General features: G+C 37.1%; 1 protein-coding gene across 1 annotated transcript in view; it reads right to left on the reverse strand.

The window, feature by feature from the left end:
- LOC132561153 (thrombospondin type-1 domain-containing protein 4-like) overlaps window positions 1-12,308 on the reverse strand; it is a 59,901-nt gene that overhangs the window by 4,726 nt on the left and 42,867 nt on the right. The window contains exons 3-14 of the mRNA XM_060225880.1: window positions 7,529-7,644; window positions 7,159-7,201; window positions 5,949-6,051; window positions 5,589-5,719; window positions 4,833-5,037; window positions 3,762-3,934; window positions 2,618-3,320; window positions 2,129-2,255; window positions 1,444-1,657; window positions 860-1,063; window positions 432-605; window positions 41-223 (exon numbers count right to left, since the gene is read on the reverse strand). Of these exons, the coding sequence (XP_060081863.1) occupies window positions 41-223; window positions 432-605; window positions 860-1,063; window positions 1,444-1,657; window positions 2,129-2,255; window positions 2,618-3,320; window positions 3,762-3,934; window positions 4,833-5,037; window positions 5,589-5,719; window positions 5,949-6,051; window positions 7,159-7,201; window positions 7,529-7,644 (2,376 nt within the window). The remainder of the gene's footprint in view (window positions 1-40; window positions 224-431; window positions 606-859; window positions 1,064-1,443; window positions 1,658-2,128; window positions 2,256-2,617; window positions 3,321-3,761; window positions 3,935-4,832; window positions 5,038-5,588; window positions 5,720-5,948; window positions 6,052-7,158; window positions 7,202-7,528; window positions 7,645-12,308) is intronic.

The following is a 12,308-nucleotide window of genomic DNA, read 5'->3' on the forward strand; positions in this document are numbered from 1 at the left end:
ATTAATCTTGAATACACGAAAACGTTACAGATATGGTTACCTGTCCCCACTCTGACATAAACCATTCCGGCATACACCTGGTCAGCAGACAGGAAGTAGTAGTCTCTGGCTTATTTTCCAAATCACAATAATAGTCGGAGATGACGTTCGCCATCCCATTGGTGTCTTTCCGCACGCACACAACTGCCCGGGTTTTACTTCCGGTTCCACAGGTGACGTTGCACTTTGAAATAAAAATGGCGGTGAGCTACATTTAATGAAAGGAGCGTTGTTCGCATTCCATTTATTTAAAAATGACAAATATACTTACTGTAGATAAGCTTTTGTTCATTTTTCGGAATTTTTGTTTTTCGATACTTACTTCTACAAAGAGAAATCTTTAAGATAGTTTCAACTTAGTATTTTTAGAATTAACATGATTGGATCAGTACCTCGTTCCACGGACCGGTAAACCAGTACGCTCCACACATTCCCCTTTTCGTGCAAGGTTTAGAGCCGGAAGGTTTCATTGATACAGAGCATGATTGCTCTGAGGTAGCGTAACCGTCCCGTCTCAAACAGGCGATCTTTCTGGTCTGTGTTCCTTCGCCACAGTCTACAGGACACTGGACAAGAGGAAACATAATAAACATGGAGAAATATTTGGTAGTGTAGGAATGTACAGTAGATCGGATTCTTCATTTCGTAAACGCACTCGATTGGATTGGTGGATGGGTGGCTTATATTTATATATATGGCATGTAAAATGATTTTCGTGTACAACTAGTATATAAACAAAGTGTATGAAAAAGCCAAGAGGAAAAAGAATACGTATCGAGATTCTAAGCGATTACTAAGCGACGCACATACATGCACATACCCCACTTTGCCACTGTGTGTAGTACCAGTTGGTGGCGGAGCTGTCTCCAGCAGGGATATTGTTGTAACATTCCGACTCGAAGCAGGAGGTCGAGGACACCGGCCGAGGATCTTGACGGCACGCGCTTTCCACCACAGCTCGCCCGTTTGTCGTCATGCAATTTACTGGCCTTGTTCGTGTTCCGGAACCACAGGTCACGGAACACTGGAAAACGTATTGGACCAATATTCAGCACCAAATTCTTTTTTTTTTTTTTTCTCATTTTTCTTCATGTTAAAAGACTCAACAGAAATAATCGACGTTGCATTTGAGTACATTTTCACTTTGATGCTGATCTTTATCATCTTTACAAATTATCACTCATAATATTTTGGACAGCTTAGATAGGGCCTCGGAATATACAAGTAGGTAATAAAGGTACAAGAGTTTCGATCTCCACAATGAAAAGCAAGCATACATGATACAACATACAGCGTTTTCTACATTTCAGATTTTCGTCAGGGAATGCGCCGAGGAAGTTTTATCCTTCTTGCTTGTTTATTTCAATATCATTCCGGCACAAGGACTTCACATACTTATCTTACCCTAGACCACTGTCCAGTACTCCATCGATAACATTCATCCTGTCTGCAACTTCGGACAACATTCGGTTTAGTTGAATATGCGCAGTTCTCTGGTCTGACTTCAATGGCACTGTTGTATTCTAAATCCTTGAAACACCGGACGTGACGTCTTTGATCCCCGGACCCGCACGTGACGCTACAAGATGACCAATCAGAAGCCTCCCATCTTGCAGGCCTGGAATGATGGTGCCAAGAAATGATGTAAGGGTCTTTGAAATTTATTTACGGTTTACAGTGACCTTGTAGTTATCGAAACTATACTCAAATCTTCTACTGGTTGTGTTATAAGAACTTTTATTCTATTGTAAGTGCGTCCTTTTCTTATATATATATATATATATAGATGTGTACATGTATAGCACATCGAAGTGCATTTTTTCTTAAAGTACCAGTTTTAATTACTTTTATGCTACGTAAAACAAAACTTCGACTTCGTGTTAAGTTACTAATAAAGCATATCTGCCGCCATATGTCATTATTCGACAACTAAATTGACAGGTCAATTCAAACTGAATTCAAACATAATGAACGAAATGGACGCCGCTTTTGAAAATAGATTCGACTACACTTTGTGTACATACAAGTAGATATCATGTTCGGTTCTCAGAACCCACTCATCTCGAATTATTTTCTAATGAATACTAACCGGTCGTTCGGGCACGGACGAACATTGCATGGAATGGCATCCCGGTTTGGCATAGGAATATTCCGACACTTTGACCGTCTGACCGGCGAACCAAATGCAGTACATTTTAGATCTGGTCTCTTGTATCCTGGAATCAATATTTTAAGAGGCAAATGGGCTCAGGGGACACGCTATATATCCAAAAGACAGGGATTGTACAAACAAAACAGAGGTGTTCCACATGCGTAGTAAACCGTAAATAGTTATCGAAATCCACTCTGTATACATTGTATTACATAATAAATGACGAGATATTCTACACATTAATACAAAATTGTGCCAAATATAATCATAAGTGCCGAGACGTACCGGTAATACAATGATGACACAGGTGCACTATTTGAATTTATTGAACATCTCTTTGATGTGATATTTGAAATCAGACATACGCATATAAATCTTCGCTAATTCTGAAAACTGAGTTCTTACTCCATGTATAAGCTTGCTCACCTGTTCCACAGGATCTGCTACAGTCTGTGTATCCAACAATTCGCCACTGGTATCGTCCGGATATTGCATCTCCGGAACCGGAAACGTATACGGATTCTTCTGGATTTACAACAATAATATTGTCATTTGTTCCAACCGTATCTGCCAAAGGCGCATTAACAAATTCACCGTCACCGCTTGTGTATCCATTATTTTGGTGTCCATTGTTTTGGTGTCCATTATTTTGGTGTCCATTGTTTTGGTGTCCATTATTTTGATGTCCATTATTTTGTCGTTCCCTCATTTTATCTATATAATCAAAACTCTGTGTGTAACCTGGAGTCCTTGTTTCTACATCTGCTCCCGATATGACGGAATCAGTTTCGGTATTGACTTCCTCTTCCGTATTATCAGTTATTATCGTTGGCGCAAGTTCCGCTTCCGGTCCTAAAAATGTGTCTTGGACAATAACGGCGCCGTCTATTTTCACGTCTGTTTCATTACTCCCGTATTCAGTGGAATTGAAATCCGATTTTGAAGTCACGGTCACAACTTTATCATTGACGTCATAGTCGACGTCATCGTCCGACTGATCAAATAGGTCGGTGAAGGTCGGAGTAATATCCTTCAGTGCGTATGAATTTAGTGTCGGAATGGGTTCCGTCTGTATGACTGGCTGGGCATATCTGTACATTATTCCACTGTTTTGTCCAAATGCTAAAACCTATGATAATATTAAAAAAAAATTGTTTAAACAAAAATAAGATAAAAGAAAAACCAAACAAACAAGAAATACATTTCATATACAAAGTACAAATGTAGTAATTTAATCGTAACGTGTATTTCGGCGCCTTTTATCCTTGAGAAATCTTTTCAGGAATAGATTGTACAAAAAATAATTTCTGAAGTCAATTTATTGGTATTAATCAGCGATTTTATTAAGGATTTATTGTTTTAACTATTTTGTTCGGGTAATCAGGGATAACAACAATCAGACTAGGATGAACTGAATATCAGGGTCATGCATGTGTTTCCATTTGGTATGTGGATTTTTGAAACGAGTAGTAAAACCTTTGACTGAAATGAAAAAAATCATGACGAGTTTCATAAGCCTCATGATATTTTTTTTCAAGGAGATTACATAACCTCCATAAAAATATATTACCATGATATCAACATTCTCTGTTGTTGGACCGTCCGAAATGATGCACTCCCCAGGGCATTTGCGCGTGTACCTCCTATGGTAATGAAATGTAGTCCCAGCCCCTGTGATCGATCCCTGACGAGACAGGCGCCTGTTACCATTCATGAAGTAGGGTCCGTCCTTGACCTTTAAAGCTGAAAAAAACAAATGCTAGTAAGTTGGGAAGGCATTATTGTCTTATAGATATAATTTATAAAAGAAATTCAAATTTTCCTTGACAATTGGGGTTTTCCGAATGTTTTATAAGAAATGTAGCAATGTAAGGTTTGCGCAATGCTTCGTCACCGCGCTCTCTCTAGGGAATCGAGAAACCAAACAGAGATGCATTTTTCTTATCTTTCTTTTACAAATGTATATTTTATAATGAATTGTCGGACAAATGTATCTATCTGTTGGTTACGATCACTTTCGTTCTCTACTCCCCTAGAACAAGTGACAAAACTGAAGGCACATACGAAGTAATTCGATTGGTTCGCGGAGAGAGAAAAAAGACTTATAACAGGCCGATATGCTGCTTTTGAGGGTTACAAAGGAGCGACATCCAACATATAAACCATTACAAAATCCTGTTATTCGACCTCGAAATTTAATGTACATCCAATGAACTATTGTTTTCGTTTTGTCTACAAGACGTCGCACATGAAACCTTCAACTTTGACATGACATGTTCCAGTGGTGCAGAGAGTGATACTGATCGTACCCTGAAGTATCGGGCATGTTGATCGCTATGAATATTGCCAATGGGAAAAAACAAACAAACAAACAATCTTACTAATCCAGTCAATCAAAGGAATTTACAAATCCAGCCAATGAAAGGAATTTACCAATCCAGCCAATGAAAGGAATCCAACAATTCAGCCAATGAAAGGAATTTACCAATCCAGCCAATGAAAGGAATCTAACAATCCAGCCAATGAAAGGAATCTAACAATCCAGCCAATGAAAGGAATCTAACAATCCAGCCAATCAAAGGAATTTACAAGTCCAGCCAATGAAAGGAATTTAACAATCCAGCAAATTAGAATAACTTACCTATATAGTTCCTACTTCTGGCCAGCTGTGTTATGTTGATGTAAGTGGATCCGGCGGGTAGAGTATGCACAAAGCTATACCCATAACTCAACTGTCGTTCGTCCTTCACCCCAACCATAATTTCGCATGTGGTGCCATCTCCCCCACACACTCCACACCTATCACTTGTTGTGTGCGATCCAACAATCCCGTCACACCCAAAACCCTATCAAAATGAACCGATATTAAGTCATCGCTAAAACGGGTTTTAACACAAAATTATGTGCAAGTGTATCTGCCTAATTGTCGATGTTCTGTTTTGTATAATTTAGCAAACTTTGACTAACTGCAAGTATTCTTATTTTTGCAGAATTAAGTATAGTTGGACATGTTGACAACAGTTTCCATGTGTAAAGGCTTAATTGCATTTTAGTATACATTGGGTCCACGTACATATAGTATTTTGAGTATTTGAGATAATAAATTTTAAGGGTACATTTTTTTCTGCCGACGTGAAGTTGGGTGATGAAAAGCACTTACATCGTCGTGCCTTCTCATACTTTAAAAAATATGTATTTTCAAATTGACCACAAACTTTGAAATATCGTCTGATTGATGTTACATTCAAAGGAAACTGAATTACTTCATATATCTAAAAACAACATGTTTTAACGGCATATGTTATAATTCTAAGCATGCATGACTTTACATGTACCACAATGAGAGCGACGTCATACGTACAATTTGTGACATCGTTCGTGACAATTTATTACCCACCTTACACATTCCCTGTACACAAATTGATGACCCGTCCTTTTTGCACACTGTACCATTCGCCACAGGATCTTTGAATGTTGTATAAAAACCTTGACCTCGGGCGTGACATGTCAGCTCACACCTTCCGTCAACTTCAAAGTTCAAAGGTTACAATGAATAAGATTAAAACTAAAGAGAAATCGATATCTGTACATCTATAATTCCGTTTGAAAGGTTCTTGTCCGATCATGTCAAATTCTTAATATTTGTACTACAAAGTATGGCCTACTACATTAGATATCACACTTTAACAAATATGTTTAACCAGGGGAGATAATTCCGATAACATGCGGTTTAATCTTAATCAGGGGCGAAACTCACACAACATGTATGGAGCCCACCGATAACGCCCGTGACCAATGTCTTCTCCGTCGTGTGAGGAACAGAGTTCTTCTCTCAGTGATTTCTGTCCTGGTTGACAAACCTTCAACGATAAAAACGGTTGTTACAGTGATGATGACCAAAATTAAACAGTCTAAGCAACATTGATATGAAATGTGTTGTCTCTAATTAACATAATTAGTCTGATATATAACGGACCCCACAGATTCAGTCAAAATCGAATCGCTTTAACTATTCGTTTTGGGTTTAGATATTAATATCGTCATAAGCAAACTGACACTATATCAGCAGAAATCTTTAAAGGAAATATAAAGCTTAGAAAAAGAAACGGCATTGATATACTGTTGGTAAACTGCTTATGCTTGTTGAATTCTGACGGTATATCGAGGTTTGACCGTATAGAGAAAGTTGTCATAGCAGAGTATTATTGACAATAAGAGGTGTCATATGATTAAGATATAGGTCTGACAGTATATCGAGGTTTGACCGTATAGAGAAGGCTGTCCTAGCGGGGTATTATTGACAATGAGAGGTGTCATATGATTAAGATATAGGTTTGACCTTATAGAGAAGGCTGTCATAGCAAAGTATTATTGACAATAAGAGGTGTCATATGATTAAGATATAGGTCTGACGGTATATCGAGGTTTGACCGTATAGAGAAGGCTGTCCTAGCGGGGTATTATTGACAATGAGAGGTGTCATATGATTAAGATATAGGTTTGACCTTATAGAGAAGGCTGTCCTAGCAGAGTATTATTGACAATGAGAAGTGTCACATGATTAAGATATAGGTCTGACGGTATATCGAGGTTTGACCGTATAGAGAAGGCTGTCCTAGCGGAGTATTATTGACAAAGAGAGGTGTCATATGATTAAGATATAGGTTTGACCTTATAGAGAAGGCTGTCCTAGCAGAGTATTATTGACAATGAGAAGTGTCACGTGATTAAGATATAGGTCTGACGGTATATCGAGGTTTGACCGTATAGAGAAGGCTGTCCTAGCAGAGTATTATTGATATTGAGAGTTGTCATATGATTAAGATACAGGGAAGCGAAAAGTCGTACATATTCTCAACTGAGTTCTTTGCTTAAAAGAGAAATGGAACAGACAGGGAACCGAAATCATATCCTTCATATGTCGAGAAAATTACCGAAAGAAAAATATATAAATAATTGTGTCATACCTGGGTGTTACAAACTTTAAACTGTGAGCTTTTTCCATGGCAACTAGAAAAAAATAAACAAGTATTAGGTAATGGCAGACCAGTCACGAGATAAATAAGTGTCATTTCGATAGTTGTTGTGCATATCTTTAACCAAATAAGGAAGTACATTTAACATGTGTAATTCTATGTACAGCCGATACAATATACATCATTACTGATATAAATGTAAATGTGAATTTTTTTAAATGTTGCTAAGAGCGACATTTTCCCTAACAGCCATTGCACAGTAAAACGTCCTCATATTCGTGTTTTGAATATCAATATAATTCCCAAAATATATATGTTATGGTAAATATCTTATATCCTCCTGGATTTATTGAACACTTACGCGTGGTTTTCCCTAATACATGACCTGTCCCGGGTCATTGACCCAGTCCCACACTGGGCGTTACATCCGGACCATTCACTCCAGGGACCCCATCCGTGGTTGTGATGTAGGTAGTCCTGAAATGACATAAGATAAATAAGATAGATCAGTTATCTCCCTTAGTGCAGTCAGCAAACTGCATTAAATTATAAAATGACTTAGTTACGATATACGAGAAGAAATCTTGCTGGATCTCTCTCCTCGAAAGCTGTACAAATTTTCTTTGTACACAGCGAATTTTAATTAAAGTGTTCCCTCTATATGATGTAGTATTCAGTTAGAGTCTTATGTCCCATGAATAAGGAAATAACGCGGATTCTCTCCACCTATTCAAATACCTCTCACACGACACTATCGACAAAGCAAAGGTATCGGATAAGTCGCTGTTTAAACGGGTTTTTTTTTTTCTTTTTACATCCGAAAGAAATGTCTGTGTTGATTCTCGCAAAAACAAAATAAAAACTTCCATAATATTCAACCTCAATCATGTACAATGTTTATTTCAGATCAAAAAATTTAAACTTTTATTTTTGACTTAAGGGATAAGGTTTCGATTTCATATCGGACAAAACAAGGTATCTTATCTTGGTACTCTTTAAGTGTTATGCCAGAGCACACTGTCTGCTTTATGCTGGACTGACAATTACGCTTGTACATGAAACTCGCATAATTTCTTTAAATTGTTAAAGATAATCAAATTTAACTTAAATCAGATGCCGTCGCTATAAATGATGGTTGTTATGGAGAAATAGTTGATAACAAGCGGTCAGTGATCAGCAGGATTTGTTGAAGTGATAGAAAACGAATAGATGGATTTGAATACGATGGTAGGTGATATTTAAGACATTGCTCGTTGGCTGAAAGGCCGAGATGTTAAATGAACATAATATGAAATAGGTCAGCAACAGAAAAGAATCAGTTTACAAATATTTTTTCTAAGTTATGTTTATAATAATTTGATATTTGATTCCATTTCTTAGTAAATCTATACAATCATCACGATTTTGTTTCATTTTATGTCGCAAAACTCACAAAAAATGGGGGGAAATATCTGTGATTCAATTCATAAATCTCATACGAAATGGTTGCTGTAGTTTAACTACATATGGTTTTTTTTCTGCGTCTCGACATGTGTCACGAGAAAATGTTGATCTATGATGTAACAGCACGAGCATTTTTTAAACTCCTATACATGTGTTTGATATTCAATATTGTTTACAAACATTTACGTGCGTATCAAACGTATTTTGATAACCTGTCAAAGTGTTAGATACACCACAAAAACGTCAACAAACAAGCGCAATGAAATACATGAAAGCATTTTCAATACAAAACTATACTTTTCAAAACAGTCCTCTTCAAAGACAACGCCGTCACTACCATTTTAAAAAATCACACACATGAAGAGGTTTCAATAAAAACTTATATATATCAGCGCAAAAACAAATTGTTATATCTGAACAGCCCGCCAGAGGGAGGCAGCATATTCTGGATCTGGGTCATATCCACGCTTGAAAAGAAACAAGTCAAAGTTGTGATATCTCCGATAACTCCCCTACATAATTTATAGATTAATTCTCGGCGGGACACGGACGATCTAGATCCCAAAATCTGCTTGCATACTCATGCAATATTCTCGTGTTAGAATGGCTGTGTATTATATCATTACAAAACACCATTCTCATAATATCAACACCATATCATTAAGTCACGGACAATTTAAAAATGAAATTGAAACCAGTGCATAAATTATGTCAAGATATGAATAATGCAACAGTCTTATCCTATAAGATCATCATGACATCATCTGGTTTTGGAACCTATGGTAAAATATTCCCATTTGATGTTTTGAAGTGAGGTCGATTTGTGTCACTTAATTTTTTTTGTTTTTGTTTATTTTTTATCTATTTTATTTTTACTTACATACATTTTTATAGCGAGCTCTTTAAGATATTGTGTGTGAAAATTTAAAGTGAGTACACAAAATCTCCAACAACAAAAAACCAAAACCAGCAAAGCTGCATATGTGATCAGTTTAGGGCAGTTGGCACACTGAAACACTCCCTGTAGATCTACAAAACACTCCTTCAAGCGCCCATGTGGCGATAATAAGACGCCCCAATGCTCCAAAAACGGGTAAACTTATAAAACTTTATACACGATAATAAACTGGAACTACGAATACAAAAAAAAAAGAATGTCCGGAAAAGTATATATAACTGTCCGGTTTAAAGCGCACTAAAAAAAACGGAGAAAGTCGTACTAAGGCAGGTAGTCTAGTTCACATACAGAATTGTCAGCGCTAGCCCATTTTATATTTACAAAGTGTGACATACATACTGATAATACAATCAAACTGTGCTCGCTCTGAAGCAGTTCTTGTTTTATGTCATTTTACGTGAAGAATTGTGTATTAGAAGTCCTGAGTTTACACAAACAGGCAAGACATACAGTGTGCGATACCTGTAGCTTTTGACAGTGTCTGATTTATAGAGGCGCCCGTGTTACTTGTCTTGTTACTACAGAGTTCGGTTCAGACAGGTTCAACTGTTACAAGAGTGAACCAGACCTAAATTACTCGGGGGGAAACGATAATCAGCACGGAACAGAAGGATCTAACATGCTATAACGAAGACGGAAGGAATGTTTTAACTAATGTTGACAGTTGGAAATTCTGCCAATATCATTTCGTTATATTTGTAATATTTGGCGCAGATACCTATATAACACGCTAATTTTTATATATCACATAATGAGATTTCTATGGCTGTCGAACCGTCTAACGCTGCAGCGGTGCACATAAACCTGCATATTGTGTTTACAGACACTGGGATATATATCACTGAAATGCACATCCCTATAGCGTAATGATAAACAACACACCCTCCGAGATTTCAGAAGTTTGACGTATCACCTCATTTTCTGTTATATGAACTACAGCACCTGTTTTCTCGGGAAATGAAAATCATATACCTTTTCAACATTTGTTTTATGTTGTACAACGTTCAACTGCTGATACAAATGTTTCAAATGCACTTTCAAGTTACATGTACCATTAAACTCTGGTATACAAATTCTATCTATTTCAATTATGCGAGATCTTGAAATGCAAGCCTCGAAAAAGTATTTGAAATCGGTCATATCTCTAAAAATCACTCATTCAATACATCTTTCTGGTACCAGGGACTTTAATCTGCAGACTTCTATGCCTGTAAAAACTATTTTGCTTTTTTTAAAATAACAAATAACAAAACATCGACTTGTCATTCGTCTTCTGGAGATCGTACTCCAAATATCTGAAATGTCCTGTAATCACCGTACTCTGCCTTTGACCAAAAGTAATCTAGCTCATGGTCAAAGAGTGTACCATAACCGTATTCTATAAAAAAAGACTGATGGACATTTTTATCGAGATAAATTGACCTTCTAGAATGACCAGCAATGTTTCGTGTTTATCATTCTGTCAGAGAAACCATCCTTCCGCAAACTCTTCAAACACACACCAATATTTCTTCAAGATGCACGACATAATCATCATTGAAATTGAACCTCGCTGTGTGATCAATGCGGAATGTCAACACCAATCAATTGACGAGAGAATGGACAGAGAAACGACAAATTGGTCAACAGATGCGACTGTGACGCGCCATTGTCCAGCGGTCAATGAAGTCAAGACGATATAACTTTTAAGATTACTTGCAGGTCAACCTTATGTCAAGGTCACCATCATGTCCGCGCTGTACGTGTGTACACAGCTTTCATCAGACTAATAAAATCAACAATGTAAATATTTGTTTTTTTTCTTTCATTTATCGTATCAAAACTATTATACATCACATTTGAACTGAAAATGCCAAAAGCTTTTAATCGTTTTGGTTAGTGTTTACCGTGTGTACCGTGTTTATCTGTGTTTACCGTGTGTACCTCACACATTGTTAAGTATTTTCAACTTTTGTCACATTGTGTTTACTGGCATACAATTACCTGTGTTTACCTGTCATAAGTTGAACTGTTCACCTGACACACGTTTATCTGTGTTAACTTGACATACGTTTATCTGTGTTTACCTGACAAACGTTTACCTGTGTTTACCTGACACACGTTCATCTGTGTTTACCTGACACACGTTTATCTGACACACGTTTATCTGTGTTTACCTGACACACGTTTATCTGTGTTTACCTGACATGCATTTATCTTTGTTTACCTGACACACGTTTATCTGTGTTTACCTGACATACATTTATCTGTGTTTACTTGACACACGTTTATCTGTGTTTACCTGACACACGTTTATCTGTGTTTACTTGACACACATTTATCTGTGTTTACCTGACACACATTTATCTGTGTATACCTGACACACGTTTCTCTCTGTTTACCTGACACACGTTTATCTGTGTTTACCTGATACACGTTTATCTGTGTTTACCTGCCACACGTTTATCTGTGTATACCTGACACACGTTTATCTGTGTTTACCTGACACATGTTTATCTGTGTTTACTTGACACACGTTTATCTGTGTATACCTAACACACGTTTATCTGTGTTTACCTGACACACATTTATCTGTGTTTACCTGATACACGTTTATCTGTGTTAACCTGACACATGTTTATCTGTGTTTACCTGACACACGTTTATCTGTGTTTACTTGACACACATTTATCTGTGTTTACCTGATACACGTTTATCTGTGTTTACCTGACACATGTTTATCTGTGTTTATCTGACACAT

This window comes from Ylistrum balloti, unplaced genomic scaffold (genome assembly GCF_031769215.1).
Source record: "Ylistrum balloti isolate Yb309-2 unplaced genomic scaffold, AGI_CSIRO_Ybal_v1 Utg371156, whole genome shotgun sequence".
NCBI lineage: Eukaryota > Metazoa > Mollusca > Bivalvia > Pectinida > Pectinidae > Ylistrum > Ylistrum balloti.